Source organism: Cupressus sempervirens, chromosome 7 (assembly GCF_028749045.1).
Source record: "Cupressus sempervirens isolate cs-2001-9-10 chromosome 7, ASM2874904v1, whole genome shotgun sequence".
Lineage (NCBI taxonomy): Eukaryota > Viridiplantae > Streptophyta > Pinopsida > Cupressales > Cupressaceae > Cupressus > Cupressus sempervirens.
This window is the reverse complement of record NC_143124.1, coordinates 602608463-602633713: the sequence shown is the minus strand read 5'-3', so window position 1 is coordinate 602633713 and position 25251 is coordinate 602608463. Positions and strand designations below refer to the sequence as shown.

The window sequence follows — 25251 nt, the reverse complement described above, 5'->3', positions numbered from 1 at the left end:
TAAAATTCTTAAAAAAAAAAAAAATCTAGTTTAGCAAATTCAAATTCAAAGATTAAGGTTCAATTGATTCTATAATATTATAGTTTAGTTGAACTAAAGTAAAATAGTTTAATTTTTTTTATTAGAATGAACATTTCACAATTTTTGATTCGTACTCAAAATAGATTTAACCTTAAGTCTTATACTACTATATCTAATAACAATGATATAAACCTCTCTAAAAAAATGAATCTACCCCATAGATTCTAATTTTAAAATTCTAAGATTCTAAGATTTTGATTAGCCCTATAATAGTGAAACACAACTAGAATGACAAAACTTATGACTAAGACAAGCTAGACGAACATTTTATGCCAAAGTTAAAATTTATGCAATTTCCCCATCACACCTACAAATTTGAGTAGGGGAGAGGTCCCTATCAAATTCCTCTACCAAACAAGGATGGTCCAAAAGTGTAAGAATGGTCTTTGTGTGGTTTGGTAGGAGTTGGTTGACACAACTCCCCACTGCACACTCGATTACCATATAATTTATCAGAGAGTAGGTGACTAAATCAATGGCTGCGGAGGGGATCTCCTCCCCTCTTCTTGGAGCCCATCGCCCTACATTTCGCCTACACAGCGACAAAATATCAGATCCAGAACCTTAAAAAATTGTTAAAAAAACTATACATTGGCCCATCTGGGTCGTCAAGGTCATTTGATTTGTCTGGAAAGAGAGTTTTGACCGCCAATCGGTACTGTTCTTCGGAGTGCAAGGACGAAACTCCAAAATCATCATCGCTTCAGTCAGGCTGAGATAATCAATCGTTCAGGATTCGAGATTCCTGGTCATATGGTTATTTCTACCGGCTGCCCTAGGTTTTGAGGGTTTAGCTGTGTACGGTTGACAAACGGATTCGAACTTGGGTGGGACCCGTTTGACAGATTTTGCCCTAGCGGCTTCCAAGAGCCGCATCGTTAATCACACCCGGCCGAGGTGTGAGCCAAGCTGGCGATTTGTTTATTTTTGTGGGGATTGGAATTGTCACGTAACAAGGTCTACATACCACCTATGCTATATGCTCTGATCTGCTCTCGCCCAGCTGTCCGTCAATTATCACGAGACCTTTGGAGGTTGGGAAAGACAGGTGTGGAGGGGTAAGAATAGGAATGTAGGTAAAGGGGACGCATATATGAGGTAGATACGGCTGCTACGTGAAGTGGGTTGGGGCCAGGCTGGGCCAAGGTGCGCCCATGATAAGCTTTCTATATAAAGACAACTGGGGCTTCTTAGGATTGGAACAAAGAAGTAACGGTGGTGGAGGGAGGACATATGCTTTATTGTTTAGTTTAGTTTAGTTTAGTTTCCTGATCTCGGCTTCCCGTTTCCACGAACATAAGCAGAGGGCGATAGGTATTGTGACAGGAGGGCGCCCGGTTGGGGGGGATTTACAGTGTGAAAACATAAATATTGGATCTTGAATGGAGGCGGCAGTGCTGGGTAAGGGGGGGACGATCTTGGGCAAGGGGAGGAATGAAGGGCGGGGGGTGACGGTGCAACCTCGCTCTATGGGGCGCGTGAAGTGGGGAGGGACTGCGCGGGTGACGAATCCGTTGTTATCGGCAAACAGGAGAATACAGTATGTATGGCGGTCTGAAGGGCCGGGGAGACAGGCCAGGCTGAGACATTGTCCGAATGTGCGCGCTATGGCATTGTCAGAGGTGCCCAGTGGGCGCCTCGGCTTGTATGATCCGTCAATGGACAAGGATTCCTGTGGCGTGGGCTTTGTTGCTGATCTCTCTTCGCGGCCCACTCGCAAAACGGTAACTAATGAATTTTAGGTGTTACTTAGGTGCTCGTGGTCAGACTGTTGTTTCTTCAGTACATGAATGGATGGATGGATGGATTGATGCAGGTGGAGGATGCCTTGGAAATGCTGGTTCGCATGGCTCACCGCGGCGCCTGTGGTTGCGAGACTAATACAGGTGACGGTGCTGGAATTCTCGTTGCACTTCCACACCGCTTCTTTGTCCAGGTACGTCAATGTCCGTTCATTATGCTCAACTAGATGATTCTCGTTTTGTGATTCGTTTCGTGTTATCTGAAACATTGATACAAAAAGAAGCTCCTCAACGGAACATTGAACACGTGATTCTTTCACTTCTTCTGTCATAGTCAACAGCAATGTATTCGATGGGGAAATATGATCAGATTTAATGGACCTCGCATATGCTGCCTTTCCTTCTGTTAATCTATGTACTGAGAGGTTAAATTCCCCGTTCTGAACTTTTAGAAAACCACATCCATCGGCTGCAGGCATAAGGAATCCCCTTGTGTTAATGGAAAGTCAAGAGAGCTTTAAAGTTTCACGTTTTCTTGATTGTTCTCTTCAATTGTCCAGCATGTAGAGTTTCCTTACTATATCGTATTATTTGATAATTAATCGGGATTTGACTACTTAATTTTGAATCATAAGATGGTTTGTTTATGGACCACAACTTATGTATTATGCATCAATAGAGTTTGGCTTGACATTATGCTGCTAAACATAAGATAGTACAATCCAAGATTGGCGAATTCAGCTTTTACAAACTATGTTGTGTTCCAAAAATCTCTTTAATATGATGGAGGTTAGTGTCATTAGATTTTTACAATCCATTTATGTAAGTGGGATTGCTAAGCTTTTTGGAGAAACCCGCGTAGCAATTTTTACATCAATTAGTTGGATCGAACTCCCCGGGGTTACCTGGCAACAGTTCTTTCTGCCGTGTAGCAATGAGACCTTCAACTCTATCCAGAAGTCACTCATAATTGTGCCCTCGGATCAAAAGTTAATACCTGGAAAGTCCCGCCTCCTAAAGTTCAAAATTCACTCAGGAGTTTGCTGTCTGAACGTTCACATCTCAGCAAATATTATGATTTTGGGACTTGACCTTTTTCCAAAATTTTGCTGGAACTTAAAGTGATGGTGATCTAAAAAGCACCATTGTTGGAGTTTTTGGAGGCATTTTCATGCGACTCTAAGGGTCTTTAGAGGACTGTCCTGTGAGCTTTGCATCCGATAGTTTTAAATCTTGACTAACATTTAGTAGCATCCATGTTTTGAACAGTATTTGAATTAAACTGCTTACGAGTCCTGGGTTCAATCATCTTGCAGCATAGAAATTGCTATTGCTGCTGATAAAATATAATGGGTGATCGAAATTCAAGTTTTCCGAGACTAACTGTTGATTGTTTGAAAATACTTATTCTGATCGTCTACAATTAAAACATGCTAATAATACTATAGACTCCCAAATATATCCTCGTATAAACCCTATTCAAAATTAACTAAAAGTTTAAATGATTAAAATATTTAGTTAATTTAGCTTGCCTTTACCCTATTTAATTAGTCATTTTTCTCTTACACTTAATTTTAATAAGCTTATTATTTAATTATCCTATTATTAACGTCACATAACTAAAATAATAATTAAGTAAATAAGTTTATTAGACCACATGGGTAGCGGAATTGGCTCAGGCTGTGGGTAGCGTAGTTGGCTTTTGCTGTGGGTTTGCTTTTCATTCGTCTCTGGTTCAATTCCAAGACCTGGGCTTGCCCGATGCACATGATTTGTGGACGATTGCCTGCATCCCAGGGGATTAGTCTCACCTCAGCTCATCCCTTCCCGAACCCCAACTTGGCAGTAAGACCCACCAGGTAAGGCAGGTTGGGGGCTGGATCGTGGGGACACCCTGATGCAACAATAAAAATAAAAAATCAAAACAAGTTTAATATTGATTAAGCCAGTTTAAGTCAACCTTTTTAAAAATGAATGAGCCATTAATTGCATTTCCTCCTATATCTTATGCTTGCAACAGGTTAGTATATCTAGTAAATGTGCAATTTTAGCCTTACATTTTGGACACAGTTAATCATAACCCTTCATTCTCTCCTCAATACTAGAAAAAGCCTCATTCATTCTCTACTTCTGATTTTCTAAACTCATTTCCTCCATTTATCTTTCCTCCCAAAAATCTGTAAATAAGAGATACAACCTCCCACCTTCAGAATCAATCTTCTGCTAATTATATGCTGTCAAAGTAGCTAAGTATTTGTATTGTTTGCAATGTGCATAGTTATTTTTTACCCAATTTGGTACTCTATCTGGGGTTTGTGACAGTTTAGAAAAGAAAGCTTTATTTTCCATTTGTTTCCCTATTTTGTTTCTAATTAATTGTTTACAAATACATTGGGGCAAAAACTTGACGCAAAGGCACATTTAGGCCATCGTACACCAAAACATGTTTTTTTCCTCATTGTAGACATTCATCGAGTACAGGTTTGTTAATATTTTGCAGCATCTGCTTTCAACTGTCATTTTAACAATCTCACGTGTTGTCTACCTTGGATGGTAAAAGTCATAAAAAATGTGAGATTAGAGGACATGGCAATCTTTTTGACACCTCTATTTTGGGTTCCATTCAGGCTGTAAAGGATGCTGGATTTGATTTGCCTCCAGCAGGAGAGTATGCAGTTGGCATGTTCTTCTTGCCTACATCTGAAACCAGAAGGGAAGAAAGCAAAAATGTTTTTAATAAGGTACATTTCATGGTATCTCAAGTCCCAGAGTAATATGTTGTTTGGACTGTTGTTTTCTGATTTGCAATATGTTTATGTTGATTCACAATATTCTTGCTTGGAAAATGCATAAAAAAGTGTCCAAGCTAATTAATTTGTCATTGGTGTGAGGTACACGCCAACTATATTTTATGGACTATCTGGGAAGTAATTTATTCTAAGCATAACATGTTTCTTTTCTTCCTATATTTAACAAGCGAATTGGTCAATTTGTTTTATTGGTACATTGGATCAAGATGACTTCAGTGACAGTGTCAAATGGAAGTTGTTTAAGATAAATACTCAAACCGCAAGATTAAATACTCCAAGAGCAAGCATATGCATGCCGGTGTACTTTAATAAGATTTGAATCCCATCATATATGAAGAAGTTAGTTTTATGCCTATAATTAGTTTTATACCTATAATTGATTATATCAACTGCAGGTTTGTTCTTTTGGGTGTGACTGTGTCCACTCATTTATGTGTTATTGGGCTCCAGTGTTCACAAATACCCTTATGTTTAATAAAAAACTTAAAAAATAAGCTATTGGCATTGCCAAACATGATGAATGTTTTTCTTGGTAGCATTGTTTGCTAAAAAGCACTTAGATCTGTGATTGCTTTATTGTTCATTAGTGCGCTTAGCTTTTTGGAGCATATGTTTGATTGTTTTTTTCCCTGTTTTCCATTTGGTCATGTATGACTGCTGGCTTTTTACCAATTATTTCAACAATTGAAATTTAATGCTTCTTTTGATTGGTTAAATGATTTGTCAGTTAGATAGACTGGAAGAATTTCATTTTTTAATGTTTTTTGCTGCACTCTACTTTTGGTTATGAGGAGTGGTAACTGGTGTGCTATTGGAGAATCGTGATGTTTTCCATTGCCAGTTTAATTTTTTGATGTATGACAGTGCCCATTACTTTAGCCAGCAGAGAACTGTAAAATATATTATTGCCATTTCTTCTAAAGCTCATATGAAACTGTAGGTTGCAGAGTCATTGGGACATGTTATTTTGGGGTGGCGTCCTGTGAAAACAAACAATGCTGAACTAGGTAAATCAGCTCTTCAAACAGAGCCTGTTGTTGAACAAGTTTTTCTCACAGCAAGCTCCAGATCGAGTGCAGACTTTGAGCAGCAGGTAAATTTATTATAATTTTTAAGTTCATTCAGTCAGTCTTTTTCTGCTTTCTTGTCGAATGTCTGATTAATCATTTACAGTTATGGTCGTGTCTTATTACAAGCAAGTGGTATCTATAAAATCTCTTATACCCCCTCTAATGCATATCTGTAACCTACTGTGTAGATGTATATATTGAGGAGGACTTCAATGGTGGCCATAAGAGCTGCATTAAACTTGCAGCATGGAGGAGTTAGAGATTTCTACATATGCTCCCTCTCGTCAAGGTTATTTTTTTCTCTAATACCTACAATTTTGATTGGGAAAATAGTCTATAGACGGACTCTATCTAGTGGCTGTCTTGCTCATGCATGTCAGAAAATGGGTACTCCATAAGCAGGGATGGAGCTTTCCAAGTAATATATGGAGTCTGTGAACTCACTGGGGACTAATCTTGTGCTCGCATGTTTGTTTTTAGTCAATCGTCTTTTGTGGTAATGCATTTAAATATGGTTGGAGAGAAACACTGTCGAACCTTTTGGTACTGAGGGTAGTGCTGATGGTCAATGGGGAACTAAATATATTTTATTTTCATCAACTTTCTATACCATTTCTTTATACTTTGGAGTGAAGGCAACAAAATTTGAGTTTGGATGGTATGTTACTTGCCATTTCAAAAGCTCTTGTAATTTACCAATGACAGTAGTCTTAAAAAAAAGTTTTCTCTACCAATAAAAGAAAGGAAATATTGTGTTTAAGCCAATTAACAGCAACTCTAAACTCTAGATGTAGATCAACTTGAAAGTCGTTTTGGAGAACATAATATATTTTCTGTTGCTAATTTTATCCCCAAAATGAGAGTGGGTTCACCTTCCTTGCATTCCATAGTTAATTCTATAAGTAACGTGGCATAAGATTGTGAGACATTTGTCAATAACATAAACACCTAACAGAGAAATGTGTTACTGAGTGCCATTTTGGATTGCTCATGCATGGCATCATAATTTTGATATGTGGTGTGTTGATTTTTTTCCCCAACTGTTATGCTGGGACAAGATTTATTTGTATGCCTTACATTTGTTTTTCTTGTGCTCTTTTTTGTTTTAAAGAATGACAAAATCACATGCTATAATAACATTTAAATAACCCTTCAGTGTATCCATTGCTGCAGGACAATTGTATATAAAGGTCAACTCAAACCCGACCAGTTGAAGAACTACTACCTTGCAGATTTGGGTCATGCAAAGTTTACTAGCTATATGGCTTTGGTAATTATTATTTCTCTCCACTTTACAGTCAATTATAAACACGAGACGTGGATTTAACCATGCAATTTAGATTGGTCACCAAAGGGCATTAATCAAAATTGGTTGCTGCTGTAAACTTAGAATGAGTTTCTTCTTTTTTCATTCTGTTGATTGTTTTTCAGTGTTGGGTTGTGGATGACTTGGGTAAGGTGGGTTAGACCTTGATGTGGAGTGACAAATGTTGCAGAGTTTGATGCATAGCTCCACATGGTCAGTTCAATGGAGCAGTTTCTCCATTGCCTGGGCAAAGAGATGAATGCAGCACTTGAAGAATATGATGTTCACCCATGGATGTGAGATTGTGTAGTTGGAGCTGAGATGTCAAGGTAGCTGAGGGTTTCGAAATAATTTACAATGAGACTGAGTCTAAAACTGACTGACATTATCTTTATTTTCAGTATCCTAAGAAACATTTTGTCCAGCCTTAAGTGTCATGCCCTTTTATAATGAAGCGAATGTCAGGAATATTTTGAGTAATTATAACTTTGCCTCAGGTGAACTTATAACTTTGCCTCAGGTAAATTTATTTCCTTTACATGCAGATTCATTCTCGGTTCTCAACAAATACATTTCCAAGCTGGGATCGAGCTCAGCCTATGCGTATCTTAGGGCATAATGGGGAGATAAATACACTGCGTGGAAATGTTAACTGGTGAGGTTTTTCTCTTTATGATGGACCTATTGGTATGCAAAATTGTGTTCATGATTCTTGGCATGAGGATAAATTACATACTGCAATTAGAATTTTCTAATTAGTAAGGGAAAACCATAGATTTATGAATCAATGTTGCAACTTGACTTTTTAATTCAATTTTCAATTGTAAAAGTAGTTTCTGAAGTCTTGTGTAGGATGAGAGCACGTGAAGGGCTGTTAAAATGTCAGAACCTTGCTCTTTCAAAGGATGAGATGCAGAAGCTTCTTCCTATTGTGGATGCAAGCTCTTCTGATTCAGGTACTTTTAAAGCTTTTAAAGTTTCAAGTACTTATAATGCTTTTAAAACTAAGACCTTCCTTGGTCACAGCGTCTGTTATCTCAAAGTTTGAATGCACTTCAGGGGCTTTTGATGGTGTACTTGAGCTTCTTGTGCGTACTGGGAGAAGTCTTCCTGAAGCAATAATGATGATGATTCCCGAGGCATGGCAAAATGATCAAAATATGGATCCTGATCGGCGAGCATTATATGAATATTTCTCAGCTTTGATGGAACCATGGGATGGGCCAGCCCTTGTGGCATGTAAGTTTCTACTTGTCAATTTGTGTGAATATGCTTTTTCTTGTTGTGAACAGGAGGTTCAGGTTTAGGGACAGGGGGACCTTGACACTGTGCCCATATACAAGCATATAGAGTTCCCCAAAATGCACCTCCATCCAGGGCTGAACTTATTTTCTGTACTGATTCAAAAATCTCAAATATGGAATTCAGGATCTCATGTTCGGTATTCGTAATTGTATCACATATAGTTTCCATTCCAGTAACTGCATTGTCTGGTCCTGGCGACAGTGTTCACATTGCACTCCTTTTTTTTAATAAACTGTCCATGTTTTATGCCCATACTCTTTTCTCCATTATCTCTCCATAGTCACATGACTGTTCTTTGTTTCTATGATTCCATGCAGTATGTAGAATCCCCTTCATTCTATTAAAGGTTTTCATAAATCAGGCATGCAGTCCTCTTTGAAAATGCTAGATGTTTGAATGAAATGGATTCAATAAAAGTGATGTACTGAAATACTTTGACAAGAACATGCTGTGCTTTTGCTTAAATAACAACATAAATATTCTATTATGCATACTCAGTTACTGATGGTCGCTATCTTGGAGCAACATTGGACCGCAATGGACTTCGTCCTGGCCGTTTCTATGTAACCCACAGTGGTCGAGTTGTTATGGCAAGTGAAGTAGGAGTTGTCGACATTCCATATGAGGATGTTTGCCAGAAGGGTAGGCTGAACCCTGGCATGATGCTGCTTGTAGATTTTGATAAACATGTGATTGTAGATGACGGGGCACTGAAAAAGCAGTTCTCTGGCTTACAGCCTTATGGAGATTGGGTAAAAAGACAGAAGATCACCCTCAAAGAAATTGTTGATTCTCTACCAGAATCACAGAGGGTGCCTGAACCAATAATTGGATCTGTGAAGGTAATTTAAGGGCTTGTCATAACTTCTAGATACCCTTGCTATGGCCAGTTTCTTAGCTTTCAGTCTTTATGTTGTTTTCAGGTTGAGGGATCCGATGACACAATGGAAAACATGGGAATTCATGGTTTGTTATCACCATTGAAGGCTTATGGGTAAGTGTTCCATACATAAATAGCTATCAGATCCTTTTTTAATATATATTTGGTGGCATCATTCACCAACTGATTGTGTTTGTTCTAAAGACCCTTTTAATGTTCATTGTGCAGGTATACTATAGAAGCTTTGGAAATGTTGCTGCTTCCTATGGCAAAAGATGGGACAGAAGCACTTGGTTCCATGGGGAATGATGCTCCATTAGCTGTGATGTCAACTAGACCAAAAATTATCTTTGAGTACTTCAAGCAAATGTTTGCTCAAGTGACAAATCCACCCATTGATCCAATTCGTGAAGCTATTGTCACATCAATGGAGTGCATGATTGGTCCAGAAGGGGATCTCACAGAAACTAGTGAGAAACAGTGTCATCGAATTTCTCTGAAGGGCCCTCTTCTTTCCATTGAAGAAATGGAAGCAGTTAAAAAGATGAATTTTCGTGGTTGGCGCAGCAAAGTGCTTGATATAACATTTCCTAAAGAATGTGGAACCAAAGGTTTGGAGGAGACATTAGACAGAATATGCTCAGAAGCTCGCAGTGCAATTCGTGAAGGTTATAAAATGTTGGTACTGTCAGATAGAGGTGGGAAATGTTATTGGCTTTGAGCTATTTTTATTAGTTGCTTATGCAACAAAATATATATCTTCATATCTGTGTTTGATAATTTGAGATTCCACTTTTTACTTGAACTGTATAGGATGAATTTTGTTGTATTTAAAAGTGTTTTTATTTTGTGCAGCCACATCATCCAAGCGGGTTCCTGTCTGCTCGCTCTTAGCAGTAGGTGCAGTGCATCATCATCTTGTCTCAACTTTGGAGCGTACTAGAATTGGACTAGTTGTGGAATCTGGTGAACCCCGTGAAGTCCATCATTTCTGCACACTTGTAGGTTTTGGTGCAGATGCAATATGCCCATACTTGGCAATTGAATCAATATGGAGACTGCAAGTTGATGGTAAAATCCCTCCAAAGAAGAATGGCATTTTCCATACCAAAGAAGAACTAGTTCGAAAGTATTTCAAAGCAAGTAATTCGGGCATGCTGAAGGTTATAGCGAAGATGGGAATTTCTACTTTAGCGTCTTACAAGGGGGCTCAAATTTTTGAGGCACTCGGGCTTTCTTCTGAGGTGGTTCAAAGGTGTTTTGTTGGAACACCAAGTCGGGTGGAGGGTGCAACATTTGAGATGCTTGCTCGGGATATGCTTCAGTTGCATGATTTCGCATTCCCTAACCGACTTTTACCCAAAGGAAGTGCTGATGCACAAGCTTTACCTAATCCTGGTGATTATCATTGGCGTAAAGATGGGGAGGTACATCTTAATGACCCACTTGCCATTGCAAAGCTGCAAGAGGCAGCACGTACCAATAGTGTTGCAGCTTATAAACAATATTCAAAAATAATACAGGATTTAAACAGACATTGCAATTTGCGAGGCATGTTGAAATTCAAGAAATCATCGGATAGGAAGATTTCCTTAGAGGAAGTTGAACCAGCTAGTGAGATTGTGAAGCGATTCTGCACAGGTGCTATGAGTTATGGGTCAATTTCATTAGAGGCTCATACAACATTGGCTATTGCTATGAACAAAATTGGAGGGAAGTCCAATACAGGTATCTATTTTTTTCTCTCTTGTGACAAACTAAAATGAACCGATACGCAGATATCTGTAATCACTGAAAGGTTTTGAACATCGACTTTACGAAAAAGGACAACATAATGAAATACTGTTATATACATTTTGAGTTTTATCCATGATCTTTGCTAAATGTTACCTTTGGCCTATGTTTAATTCACACAGGTGAAGGAGGAGAGAATCCATCTCGCTTACAACCACTTCCGGATGGTTCCATGAATCCTAAAAGAAGTGCAATCAAGCAAGTTGCAAGTGGTCGTTTTGGTGTTTCTAGCTATTACTTGACCAATGCAGATGAGCTTCAGATTAAGATGGCCCAGGTATGAACCTCAGATATCCATGATGACTGTATGATAGTGTTGGCAATACCGACTCTCTTTGGGTAGAGATCAAATATCATACAAACTAATTCTGAACTAAATCTGCTTGGTAGTAGTAAACACTCTGTTAGACTTCTTGAATTAATTCATTGCCATTTTGTACAGATTAGATTGTAGGCCATTTAAGAACTTGTTTCCTATTTTAGATATATATATATATATATATATATATATATATATATATATATATATATTGCATTTGTCATTCATTTCAATTATGGCTGAATACAGGGAGCAAAGCCTGGTGAGGGTGGTGAACTTCCAGGTCATAAAGTCATTGGAGACATTGCTATCACAAGAAATTCTACTGCTGGTGTAGGACTGATTAGTCCTCCTCCACATCATGATATTTATTCTATAGAAGATCTCGCACAACTTATATATGACCTGAAGGTACTAATACATAAGACGGCTATTTTGTTTTTTTTACTTATTTTCAACAATAGATGTGTTGTTAATTCAAATGGAAATATTCTTTTTCAATATATGTACACTTATATGTTGTAGTTTTCTTATTTCCTCCTAGACGTACCACTTTAAGCAAGCTCAACAGAAACGCATGGTCACTTAAGACTTTGAAGCTGCTCAAATTTTCCTTGTCATTAACTGCGTGTTATGCAAAGCTGCTGAAATTTTCCTTGTGATTAATTGCTTGTTTCTAAGATTATAGCTTGAGTATTGCATTATTAGAACATGTGAATAACAGATGTAAGTGGAGTATCTCGGATTAATTTTTTTTACTGCAGAATTCCAATCCTAGAGCTCGTATCAGTGTAAAGTTGGTATCAGAAGCTGGGGTTGGAGTGATTGCCAGTGGTGTGGTGAAGGGTCATGCAGAACATTTACTAATTTCAGGACATGACGGGGGAACAGGGGCATCTCGTTGGACAGGCATAAAAAATGCAGGGCTACCATGGGAACTTGGTTTAGCAGAGACTCACCAGACATTAGTTGCCAATGATTTACGTGGCCGCACAGTTTTACAGACTGATGGGCAGCTAAAGACTGGAAGAGATGTCGTTACAGCAGCTCTACTTGGTGCAGAAGAATTTGGCTTCAGTACAGCACCTCTGATCACTCTGGGTTGCATCATGATGCGTAAATGTCACAAGAACACATGTCCAGTTGGTGTTGCTACTCAAGATCCTGTTTTGCGGGAGAAATTTGCAGGAGAACCAGAACATGTGATAAATTTCTTGTTTATGGTTGCAGAAGAGGCTCGTGAACTTATGGCTGATATGGGTTTCAGGACTGTGGAGGATATGGTGGGCCATGCAGAAATGCTGGAGATGGACGAAGAAGTCATTAACAGTAGTGAGAAGCTTGAAAATATTGATCTTTCTTTGCTACTGAAGCCAGCGTCAGAGATTCGCCCAGAAGCAGCTCAACATTGCATTCAGAAGCAAGATCATGGTCTGGACATGGCCCTGGATAAAGAGTTAATTAGATTATCAAAGCCAGCCTTAGAGAAAAGGCTTCCGGTTTATGCAGAAATGTCAATTGGGAATATCAACAGGGCTGTTGGCACAATGCTTAGCCATGAAGTCACAAAAAGATACAATATGGAGGGTTTGCCTGCAGACACTATTCATGTTAAACTAAGAGGAAGTGCAGGTCAGAGCCTTGGGGCATTCCTCTGTTCAGGAATTACCCTGGAGCTGGAAGGTGATAGCAATGATTATGTTGGCAAGGGTTTATCAGGAGGTAAGATTGTAGTTTACCCTCCAACAATTAGTCAGTTTGATCCCAAAGAAAATATTGTCATTGGAAATGTTGCGCTGTATGGAGCTACTGATGGAGAAGCATATTTCAATGGAATGGCAGCAGAGAGGTTTTGTGTGAGAAATTCTGGTGCCAAAGCAGTTGTGGAAGGAGTGGGAGATCATGGATGTGAATATATGACAGGTGGAACTGTGGTTATCCTAGGGAAGACTGGGAGAAATTTTGCAGCTGGCATGAGTGGTGGAATCGCCTATGTTCTTGATGTAGATGGAAAGTTCAGTTCTAGGTGCAATGTGGAGTCGGTATATCTTGAAAAAGTTGAAGAAGAAGAAGATCTCCTGATATTGAAGGCAATGATACAACAGCATCAGCGTCATACAGATAGTGAGCTGGCAAAAAATGTACTTACCGATTTTGGAACTCTTCTTCCAAACTTTGTAAAAGTATTCCCAAAAGACTATAAAAGGGTGCTACAAGAAATCAAGGCTAACAATATTATTAAGGAGGTGGAGAATGCCGAGTTAATGAAGAAAGATGCTTTTGAGGAGCTGCAGAAAATGTCTAAAGCTACTTTAAATGCACACAAAAATGATGAGAAGGCTTTGAAGGTATATTTTGGATGTACAGTGGTAAAACAGTGTGAATTATTTAACAATGGCTAAAATTGTTACAAAATATTAAGTTAATCAATTGAAACCCAAAATATAATGAATGTTTAAGAACTCCTTAGTTATTGAAGTCATTTCATTCAAAATTTGCAGCAAAGCAAAGTGAGTTCTGTAGCTCAGAGGCCTACAAAAATTGATGACGCAGTTAAGAATGGTGGTTTTATGAAGTATGAGCGCGAGAGTATTTCCTATAGAGATGCTGTAGCACGAATAAATGACTGGAAAGAGGTTGTTGAGGAAACACGACCTGATTCCCTGTTGAAAACGCAGTCAGCCAGGTGTATGGACTGTGGAACGCCCTTTTGTCACCAGGTTATAGTCTTAAATGATTTTTCAAATAAAAATTATTTATCAGTATATATGTAGGAAAGTTTATTCCTTGCAATTTATAATGTATGTTGGTGGTGTACCTATGTTTATCAGCTTGCTATTCTGTGTGCTATTATTGTATTATTGATTGTAAATCATCTTTCTGCGCAGGATAATAGTGGATGCCCACTTGGTAATAAGATACCAGAGTGGAATGATCTAGTGTATCAAGGTCGCTGGCGAGAAGCCCTGGATAGGCTGTTGGAAACAAACAATTTTCCTGAGTTTACAGGGCGTGTATGTCCCGCCCCCTGTGAAGGTGCATGTGTACTGGGAATTATTGAAAATCCTGTATCCATTAAAAGTATTGAATGCTCCATTATTGATAAAGCTTTTGAAGAAGGATGGATGATTCCTCGTCCGCCAGTGAAACGTACAGGGTATGTCTCTAGCCTGTCTTGTTAATTTACATCAATATTCTATCCTTTCTGTCAAAGGAGTGAATTTTTTTTTTTGTTTGTGGTTCTATCTTCATATCGAATGACGGTTATTGGTGCAGGAAAAAAGTTGCTATAGTTGGAAGTGGGCCAGCTGGTCTGGCTGCAGCTGACCAACTCAATAAAGCAGGGCACTCTGTTACTGTATATGAACGGGCTGATCGAATTGGAGGTCTAATGATGTATGGAGTGCCTAATATGAAGACAGACAAGATTGAGGTTGTGCAGCGGCGTGTTGATCTAATGAAAGAGGAAGGTGTTGACTTTATTGTGAATGCAAATGTTGGTGTTGATCCACTTTTCTCTGTGGACAGGCTTCGTGCAGACAATGATGCTGTCCTCCTTGCATGTGGTGCAACAAAGCCAAGGTATGGACGACCTTTTGAATTGTAAACAGCTGAAATTTTATTTTGGAGTTAAAAATGTTGCTACAAAGACTAGGTTATATGAATTGCAGGGATCTTCCTGTACCTGGACGTGAATTAAAAGGAATTCATTTTGCTATGGAGTTTCTTCATGCAAACACTAAAAGTTTGTTGGATAGCAAGTTGCAAGATGGCAAGTACATTTCGGCAAAAGATAAAATGGTGGTTGTTATAGGAGGAGGAGACACTGGAACTGATTGTATAGGTACAGCTATCAGGCACGGGAGCACTAAAATTGTGAACTTGGAGCTTCTTCCTCAACCACCCAAATCCCGTGGTCCTGGGAACCCTTGGCCACAGGTAAGTTTTTTTCCCATTAAACGATTTTGCCAAGCAATTTTATGCGATAATACTAGATACTGAAATTTCACGAGTCTGATATTCATCCTCATTGTGGCAGTGGCCTCGTATTTTCCGAGTAGATTATGGTCATCAAGAAGCTAAAGCAAAGTTTGGTGAAGATCCCAGGAAATATGAAGTCCTAACAAAAAGGTTTATAGGAGATGAGAGCGGTAATGTAAGAGGGCTTGAAGTTGTTCGGGTAAAGTGGGAAAAAGATGAAAGTGGCAAGTTCCAGTTCAAAGAGATAGAGGGCTCGGAAGAGATTATAAAAGCAGACCTTGTTTTTTTAGCATTGGGCTTTCTGGGGCCAGAGCAGGTAAATCCTTAATAGACAAGTGATTGCTAAGTTTAGACTGGGCTTCTAGAAATATTATATGGTAGGCCAAAATAATTTACTAGCTTAGTTCTATTGGCTTTTGACATACATATAGGGTTTGATCTTCTCTAATTGACAAGTTCATTTGATTCACTAATTGACAAGTGATTGTGAGGTAACACGGATTTCTAAAGAAATATGTGGTGGTTCAACATGGTTTAGTAGTTCAGTTCTATCGGCTTTGAAATAATATTTTGGTATTGATTGGGTCGAAAAGAGCTAATATTGCACACTTTGGAATCATGAACATTAAAGGAGAACCTTACTTCAAACAATTTGGATTCTTATTCGTTTTTGGACAGTTGTATCGTTTTTGGACAGTTGTAACTCCATTCTGATATGAGTTGTATTTGGAATGACAGAACATTGCAGAGAAGCTAGGAATGGAAAGAGATAACCGATCAAACTTCAAAGCAGACTTTGGCCGCTTTGAGACCAATGTGGAAGGTATATTTGCTGCAGGTGACTGTAGACGAGGGCAGTCACTTGTTGTTTGGGCTATTGCAGAAGGGAGAGAAGCAGCTTGCGAGATAGACAAGTTTATGATGAAAGAAGATGTCCAGTTGCCTACAACTTACCAAGATGCAATAGAGGGCAAGGACAAGCACCCAGTGTTTACTTGAAACGGGATGAAAGCTGAATTGGCTGTTTATGTCTGAACATTAATATCACCCAAGGGCAATATCATCGAAGGGCACTAACCTTGTTTGCTCGATCAGATTTCGGGGGAATTTGATATTCACTAATAGTAGCAAACCTTGCAGAGCCAACAGCTGTCCTGGCTATGGTTCTTTGATGGAGAGGAGTCTATATTATGATACTTTCGGCCTTGATATAAGCAGCATTCTGTGGCCTGTATTTTATTTTGTGAAGTTGTGGTTGGCATGGTTGCAAAGATATCCTTTGGTTACCACTTTTGATGTGTTGGGGGGTTTACTAGTGTGTTCCAGGTCGAAGTAAATCTTGAGTCTTTGTTGCCTTCAGTAGTTCAAGGCATGTACAGTAGCAATTCATGGATGCAAGCTTTTTCTGTTATAAGATTCGTGCTACAAGTTATTGATGCAGGTGGACTTTGTACAGAGATGTAGTTTTCAGTAGAAATAAGATCGATTTTCTTGTGTCGTCAACCCTGGCATAACTGCAAGGGGTTTTCATCCTAATACACGCACAAGGTGTTTCTTGAGGTTCAGTTTTGATATTTAATGTGTGTGCTGTTTGAATGACATTTAATCGTGATAGTGGAGACTGATCTTCTGCACGAATGGATACTTAATGTGTGTGCTGTTTGAATGACATTTTCTACATTATTATTTATTTATAATTCATTGTATCGAATAACGTGATTATGTTATCGTATGCTGTATTACGAGTACGTTTTCACGAGTAACTTCTGATGGATTGGAATTCACATGGCATCTTACTGGTACTCATTAAGTTGGATAAGTTTTGAAGCTTTTATGTTGTTTGTTAGATTGTTTGCAGTAATCTGCACGGTTTGCTTTTTCCCCCGATTATATTTAAGGCTAATTTAATTTCTCTTCAGAATACATAGTAGCTGCGCTGTTCAGAAAATAAAACCAAGAGTGCATAATTCCAATAAGTTATTGGTAGTTTTTGATCAAGATAAAAAAATGGGGTTTTGAAAGCGGGATCCAAATCGTTATGTTCAAAAACTTTTTTCTGGTTATGAAAAAAGTTCCATGAATTTTATATATAGAACAAACACAAGAAGCGAAGAATGGCCAGGAATTGGAAAACAAGAGAAGAAACATTGATGAGTATTAGAACACGTAGACACTACCTATTGAGTAACTGTCAGCTTTTTCTTGGGGTGTACCTGGATTGCATCATGGGCCATGGTCTTGATTTGCTTTTTCTGGTAGGGCCTTCTTTTTCTTTGAGGATTTTTTTTGTTCAGAACTCATTTCAGAGCGTGCAGAGTTCGCTATGGTGATTTTTTGTTTTTTTGCAAACAGTAATTCTTGCCGGTTTTTCTGCAACTTTGAGATTTTTATTTTAATCCAGCATTTCCCACATTTCGCAAGTAGCAAAGAAATTGTCTATTTCTTATTAGACTTTATCATCGAAGGGGTTCTGGGTTCCACCTAGTCAGGCTTAACAACTCCTAAAATCTTGATATAATCTACGAACCATATCCTAGTGATGTTCAGCAGCTTGATATTATCACCCACTGTATGAAATTATCACCTAGTGTATGATTTCGTCTTTTCAGATTTTGATGCAATTGGGGCAGATTTCTTGTTATGCAGATTTCACTGTTGTGGCTGAGAGATCAACGAAAACTTTGCCCTAATATTATTTTGTTTTTGTTTTACTTTAAAATAAATCATTTATTATACAAATTTATGTTATTTCATATATTTAATTTTTTATTTACTGAAGTGATATCTAGAAAGTAGTAGAGAGATAAGGAGGGATAGATAGTAGGAGAGATGGAGATGTAGAGGTAAAGATGCATGGAGAGAGTAGGACAGATGGTGAGATCCGACATGGAGATGTATGAAGAGAGTAGGACAGATGGTGGGATCCGACATGGAGATGTAAGGAGGGGTAGAGGAGAGATGGACGTGGTAGAGGTAGAGATAGGCGGGGAGAAAGAGGGGGACTACTGCCCCTTTGTAAGAGATTGAGGGGAAGCTGTGGGGAGAAAGTCTCTTTGTGAGAGACAAGATGGAGAGGATATGGGACGTTTCTGAAAGAGATGGGAGATTATATATATTGAAATAAAAATTCAAATATATTTATTAAACTGTAGAATATTAATAAGACAAATCTTTAAATTATAATATGTTTTAATTATATCATGTTATTTTGTAAAAATACATACATAGTTTAGCAGTAATGTTTTTTTCTAAAACTTAAACAATATGTCTTTTGAAAAGAAATATCATTAAAGGATACATTTATTCTTTTAAGGCAATTCTTTTTGAGAATATTTAATTTTTTTATTACATATTTATCGTTGTGTTGTAGGTTTTTACTTACCATCTGTATCTTTATTGTTCCTATTGAGAATTACTTTTTTGTTTCCACATTTCATTATTAGAATTTTTTTAATTTATAATTTAAACAATAAAAAATTCAAGTCTTATGAAAAGAAATATCAAAAAGATACATTTATTCTTTAAGTCAATTCTTTAATAAGAATATCTATTTTGTATCACATATTTACCATTGTGTTGTAGGTTCTTACTTATCATCTGCATCTTTATTGCTCCTATTGAGAATTAATTTTATGTTTCCACATTTCATTATTAGAATGACTAATTTGGAGGGGCTTTGGATTTGAAGGTGATTCACCTTCATTTTTTGTATCCATTCTTTCTTGTCAAATCTATAAGAGATCTTGTTTTCAAGTTTTGTTTGTTTAGCACTACATTTACAAGCAAGTTGCAGTTCCTAATTGCATTCCATGTATTTTCTGCATATGGGCTCATGCTGACTTGGTTTCGAGTAAAAAAAATGGTAGCAAGCATCAACCTTTGCTGGTTGTATTTTTTTTGGAGGTAAGTTCATTATATCAGGTGTCATTTCTTATCGTTGATTCATTACATTGGTTGCAATCAATCTTGGGAGCTAGTTTGTTCTAGCCACACATATATTGGGAAGGAGTTCAATTTGTGTGGCATGAGATTGATACTCTATTAGGCTTGATTCACAATTTGGAAACATAAATCATTAATCATTGGCAACTTAGAACATTTGAGAGGCCAAATTATTAATGCTTTGGCAATGAATTTGATTGTTTGAACTTGCCTTCTCTTTTCCATGTCGTAATACACCACACGTTTTTCCAAATTAGACACGGGGCTGCAAGTGGATTGCCAACACTTTTGCAAAGGACTTAAGTCTTGGAATGTGAGGTTGATGGTTATCATTTTGGTTTGTTATTGATGTTAATATGGTTGTCATTAGTGTCAAAACCCTTATCTTAACCTCTGGTGTTTCAGTGGTGAACCAGTGATTATAAATCAATTGGTTTCTAACAATTATGGTGTATCGGTTGGATATGCATTGATTATCTTTCTCGTTGATAATGTGTGCTTTGTATGATGTTCATGGTTGCTGGTTGAGGACTAATTGTAATCCTATTTCCTGCCTCTGTGGTTGCTTGGATCATCTTGGTGGTTGCATGAAGCTTATGTTTTGAACTGATCATTTGTGAAGCATGTTGATGATTTTGGTCCTAATAGTTTTTGCCTGACATGTTCATTATACTTCTTGGCTTCGACGATTGTGGTAGCGTGTTGGTGTGCTCGAGGGTCGATGTATTGCTTGAAGGGGTGGTGTGTCCCATCTTAAATTTTTTTTGGACATAATGTTTATGGCGAGAGTTTGATGTACATATTGATTCATTTCAAGTCAAGATAACCATAGTGTGTATTCATGTGATCATTTTATTTATCCTTTTGTGTAATGAAAGTATGAATGAGCCACACATACGATCAAGAAGATGTAATTAGTTCTTAACTAAAATTGCAGAGGCCTAGCACTATACTCCATTTCAGTTACACTTCTTATTCTTTTTCCAGTGAACCTTTATATTGCCAGTGAACCTTTTTGTATTCAGGATGTACCAACTTAGGTAGTTAGCCTACTGACAATACCCCTTGTTTAGTCACTAAACCTCTTTGTATTAAACCACCTAACACCTTAACTGGTCATATTTCATGAGAATTAATTTCTTTGTGACTTTTTTCCAAGTTGGGCTTTCTACGTAAAATTTGGTGTCCATTGTATCATTGAACCTATGCTTTACTGTTTATCTTTCGATGGTGTATTGCCATGTTTTAACTAAAAGATCTTGACTAGTAGTGGATGTATGTTAAGTATTTACTGAAAGCTAGAAATATTTATGCATGTGGAATTACTTATTTACCCCCCCTCTTAGTTATTCAACCTATTCAACAATTGGTATCAAAGCTTGGTTCCTCGTCTTGGAGCTTAACCGTTTGAGCAAGGTTTGATGTTACACAAATTGAATATCCCTATATCTGACGAATCAAATTATATTTCATGGAAAGATCAACAAATGTTACCTAGTACCGACTAGAAGTTACAAGACTTGAAAACATGTTGAGTTGAACTATTTGCTCCCTTCAAATTGACTTACAATTAGTAGATGAGATCAAAGTGTATGAGGCAAATGAGAAGGCAAGGCATGCTTTATGCTTTATCTAAATTAGAACTTGATATGGTTCTCTTGTAGCTAGCGGTCTTTCATCTTGTTTTCTTTTCAGTCCCATAGACACTTGTGGTCTCTTGTTAGACATTAATAAATTTATCTTATCGTATGGTTATTTCTTTGAAGACTGCTCATGAAGTTTAAGAAAATTTTCTCAATAAGGAAATACAAAATTAAAACTATCAAAGGAGTTGACTACTAAGATACATTATGAGAATCTTAAAATGAAAGATGGTCAAGGTATCAAGAGTTACTTTCAAAGAGTCGAGAATGTAAATTAAATCAAGGAACAAGTTAGCATTATAAATGGTGAAGACTTTATTGAGAAGATCTTGATAAAATTACATGATAGTTATAGTGATAAGATTTTAGTTGTTGAAGAAGTGTATGATGTACATGTATTTACCAAAGAATAATTGTTCAATACTTTGATGATATTTGAGATGAGAAAGTTTGACACCAACAAGAGAAAATCTAAAAAAAAATTCAAAGCAACAAAGGTTGAGGAGAAGCTTGATGATGATGATGATGAAGATGAAGAACTTAAAGTAAATTTTGCAAGAAGATTGAGGAAGGTATTGACAATTATAAACGTATGTTACCTCTAAAATACTCCAGGTGTGGTAAGATTGGTTATTTGGCTACTAGATGTCTAGAGAAAGGTCCTAAAGAAGTTTAACAAATTCAATATGAAGACTTACTATGTGAATGAAAATGCTAGTATTTTTGATGATGAGTCAGATGGTGAAGATTGTCTATTTCATGTCAAAGAAGATGAGGAAGATGTTAGATTTGAGACTAATATTTTTGATATTTGTGCTCAAGCTGATGATGTTGAAACTACTTTATTTGTTAGAATGATTGATAGTGGTTGTTCTCATCATATGAATGCAAATATAATCAAATTTGTTAGATTCAATGATGATAATATAGATTATATTGTTAGTAGATGTTTAGTTACTTTTGATGGAAAGAATTACACTAACAATGTTTACTTTGTGAAGGGTTTGTATTCTAATTTGTTGAGTGTTGGAGATCTGTGGGAGAATGGTTATGATGTCATTTAAAAAAAAGAAGGTTGTGAGATCAAGAAAAGATCCAGTGAGTTGATTGCAATCAATAAAAGGAAAGGAAAGAACGTGTAGTAGCTAGACTTACAAATAACAAATAAGATCGAACTATATGAGAAAAATGAGAAGGCAAGGTATGCTTTGTGCTTTATCTAAACTAGAACTTGCTATGATTATTTCTTTGAATACTACTCATGAAGTTTATGAATAGTTGCTCTATGAAGGAAATGCAAAAGTAAAACTATCCACAAAGTTGACCGCAAAAGACACTAAGAATCTTAAAATGAAATATGGTCAAGGAATCAATAGTTACATTGAGATAGTTGAGAATATAGTTAGTTAAATCAAGGATCAAGGTGGCAATATAAATGATGAAGACTTTATGGAGAAGATTTCCATGAAATTATGTGATAATTATTGTGATAAGATTTCAGTTGTTGAAGAAGTGTATGATTTACATACATTTACCAAAGAACAATTATTTGGTACTTCGATGGAATTTGAGAAATATGATGGTAGTCCTCTTAGATTCAATGATGATAAGACATATTATATTGTTGGTAGAGGTTCAATTACTTTTGAAGGAAATAATTACATTGAGAATGTTTAGTTTGTGAAGGGTTTGTATTCTAATTTGTTGAGTGTTGGACAGATGTGGGAGAATGGTTTTGATGTCATTTTTAAAAATGAAGGTTGTGAGATCAAGAAAAGATCCGGTGAGTTGATTGCAATCAATAAGAGGAAAGGAAAGAACATGCACTAGTTAGAAGGAGCTACCAAAGGATACTTGAGATCTTGGATTGATGATAGTTGGCTTTATCATAGAAGGATTTGTCATATTAACTTTCACAATTTGGTGAGGATCAATTCTTTACAAGGTGTTAGAAATATACTGAGACTATGCAAATGAGATAATACTATTTGCAAATGATGACAAGAAGGAAAGTAGAGGGGAGAAAATTTCAAGGCAAAAGATCATTCATCTACTAGTTTTCTTGTTTTTGTGCATACCAAAATCTACGGTCCCATAAGAACAAGATGTTTTCTTTGTGAAAGGTATTTAATGCCATAATTGAAGATTATTCTAGACTCACTTGGGTTTCTTTTGCGAGAGAAAAATACGAGGCATTGGATAATGGTGGAATCTTCAATTTTGTGATAAAATTGATGTTAAAGCTTCATTTTTTGCTATTTTGGAAGAGCATACATAAGGAACATTCAGAACAATGAAAATTAGGATTTTATAGACATGATATAGAAGGTGGTATGAAATCGAAAATTTTTGCCAATTCACAAGAAGGAAATTTATATTTGTCTGAAAACACGATTTATCATTATTTAGGAGTAGGTTACCCATAAACCGTGCGAGTGCAATTTTAAGTGAAGATTACAAGAAGTTTTGAGAAATAACAATTTTTTGAGATTTTAGAAGGGATGTTGATTCAACCTTGTGAATTGGCATTTTCGAGGTTTCAAGAAGCATGCAAATAGTACAATGTGAAATTGCAAAATTTTGCCAAATCACAAGAGTTGTTTCAAATGTGCCTTGGAATGGAAAAAAAGGGTTTTGTAGTGCATTAATGATCATCACAATTTCGGAAGAGGGAGCCAAATAAGCATGCTAAAAGGAGAAATAACTCTTGTTAAAATATTTTGAAAAGTACAAGGCAAATTTTGCAAAATTTTAATTGGAAATGACATAACTGCTGCAATTACACAAGCAAACATGTGTGAAATGTCATCGATGAAAATTTTGAGTTAATGGGTTATTAAATGTCATAGTTTTGTAAAGGCCTCATCACAAGCTAAATGCACAAACAAAATTTTAGTGATTTTTGTAAAATTCTTCAAATTGCGGGAATTTACATCATAGAAGCAAAATGGGGTTGCCAATATAGGAACACCTAGCAGACCGAGAGCCCAAGCTAGTGACACAACTTGATCTTTCTACTGAAGAAGAAGACCAATTCAACATTATTAACAATATGTATCAAGTTGCATGGGTCCTTAGGAAGATTTATACTAGTTATGCAAGTGATTGCCATGAACTTGAACTAGAAGAGGACAGGGCAACAATTGCACAAACATTGGCATAATGAGAAAATGAACTAGGTAAACATGCTTACATCAATGATATGCTCGATATGTTTCGTGACCTTCTCCCCTGTGTACTGTGAAGATTTTTCTTTTTAGTTTAACAATTTTTGAAAGGATTTGAAGCTTTGTCACACCTCTCCATTTACTATAAGGAGAGGTACCAAGACCCTAAAAATCAACACATATCACATATATAATTTTACCAATAGAATATTATATAGTAGAATATATACTAACTAGGGCATAACACAATCTGTGAATGTTTTGAGTGGATATTGCAATCAACCATCGTTCTATTGTACTCTTTTTGAAGTTAATAAAAATACTATGTTTCTCTCAAGAATTGTGCATAATTATCTTCTATATATATATGTATATATATATATATATATATATATATATATATATATATACATATACATATACATATACATATACATATACATACATACATACGTACGTACGTACATACATACATACATACATACATACATACATACATACATACATACATACATACATACATACATACATACATATATATATATATATATATATATATATACACACACACACACACACACACACACACACACACATGTTGTCCTCTTCGAATTACATTACCATTGATAGATTGAATTTCAATATATTCCTTTGATATTTAAAATTTATGAGCTTTGTGTTTTTTATTCAATTGGTCTTTCGAGATTGAAGTTAAAATTAATTGAACTAGTGTTTGTATTCAGGTTCTCTATCTGGTGATTGATGGTAGGAGCACAATATTTTTGAAGAGTTTTTGATGATCTTGAAGTCCATATTTAATTGACTCTATTCTTCCCAACTAGAGTAAGAAACTGGTCTAATTTGATTTCAATAAAACCTATTGTCAATTGAAGTTGGTCGAGGAGTTCTTTATCGCACTCAAGTGCTCTACAATTCTTAAACCCATATTTATTCAAACACATTTAAAACATTCATTCAAGCACTCATAGCATTCAACCCTACACCATTGATTTCTCCTTGGGAATAACTTGCTACCCCAAGAACATCAAGCAATAAAATCTGTATAAATTACATCAAATAAGTTCCCATTAGGTACACCCACCTAGGTTAGTAAATCCTAAAATGAAGATGATTTGATCTCTAAGTATCAATCCTAGTCATTGGCCAAATTGTGTTGGGTTACCCAACATGGAGTAAGAAAGCCTCATAGG

At 36.7% G+C, this 25251-nt stretch overlaps 1 protein-coding gene across 2 annotated transcripts; it reads left to right on the top strand.

The window, feature by feature from the left end:
- Positions 1 to 1280: 1280 nt before the first annotated feature.
- On the top strand, positions 1281 to 16853 carry GLT1 (NADH-dependent glutamate synthase 1). Of its 2 annotated transcripts, XM_089792213.1 has the most exons (22): positions 1281 to 1805; positions 1898 to 2017; positions 4451 to 4564; positions 5574 to 5726; positions 5892 to 5992; positions 6877 to 6973; positions 7555 to 7664; positions 7862 to 7965; positions 8069 to 8248; positions 8813 to 9156; positions 9238 to 9308; positions 9423 to 9892; positions 10050 to 10922; positions 11111 to 11265; positions 11557 to 11718; positions 12072 to 13655; positions 13809 to 14027; positions 14196 to 14464; positions 14584 to 14889; positions 14979 to 15246; positions 15347 to 15604; positions 16027 to 16853. In XM_089792213.1, the coding sequence occupies exons 1-22, from the start codon at positions 1464 to 1466 to the stop codon at positions 16285 to 16287; spliced, it is 6561 nt and encodes a 2186-aa protein (XP_089648339.1). In that variant the 5' UTR covers positions 1281 to 1463; the 3' UTR covers positions 16288 to 16853. The 2 variants fall into 2 exon arrangements, with proteins under 2 accessions (XP_089648339.1, XP_089648340.1); XM_089792214.1 differs by lacking the exons at positions 1281 to 1805; positions 1898 to 2017; positions 4451 to 4564; ... (1 more) ...; positions 5892 to 5992; positions 6877 to 6973 and adding an exon at positions 7223 to 7338.
- Positions 16854 to 25251: the final 8398 nt, after the last annotated feature.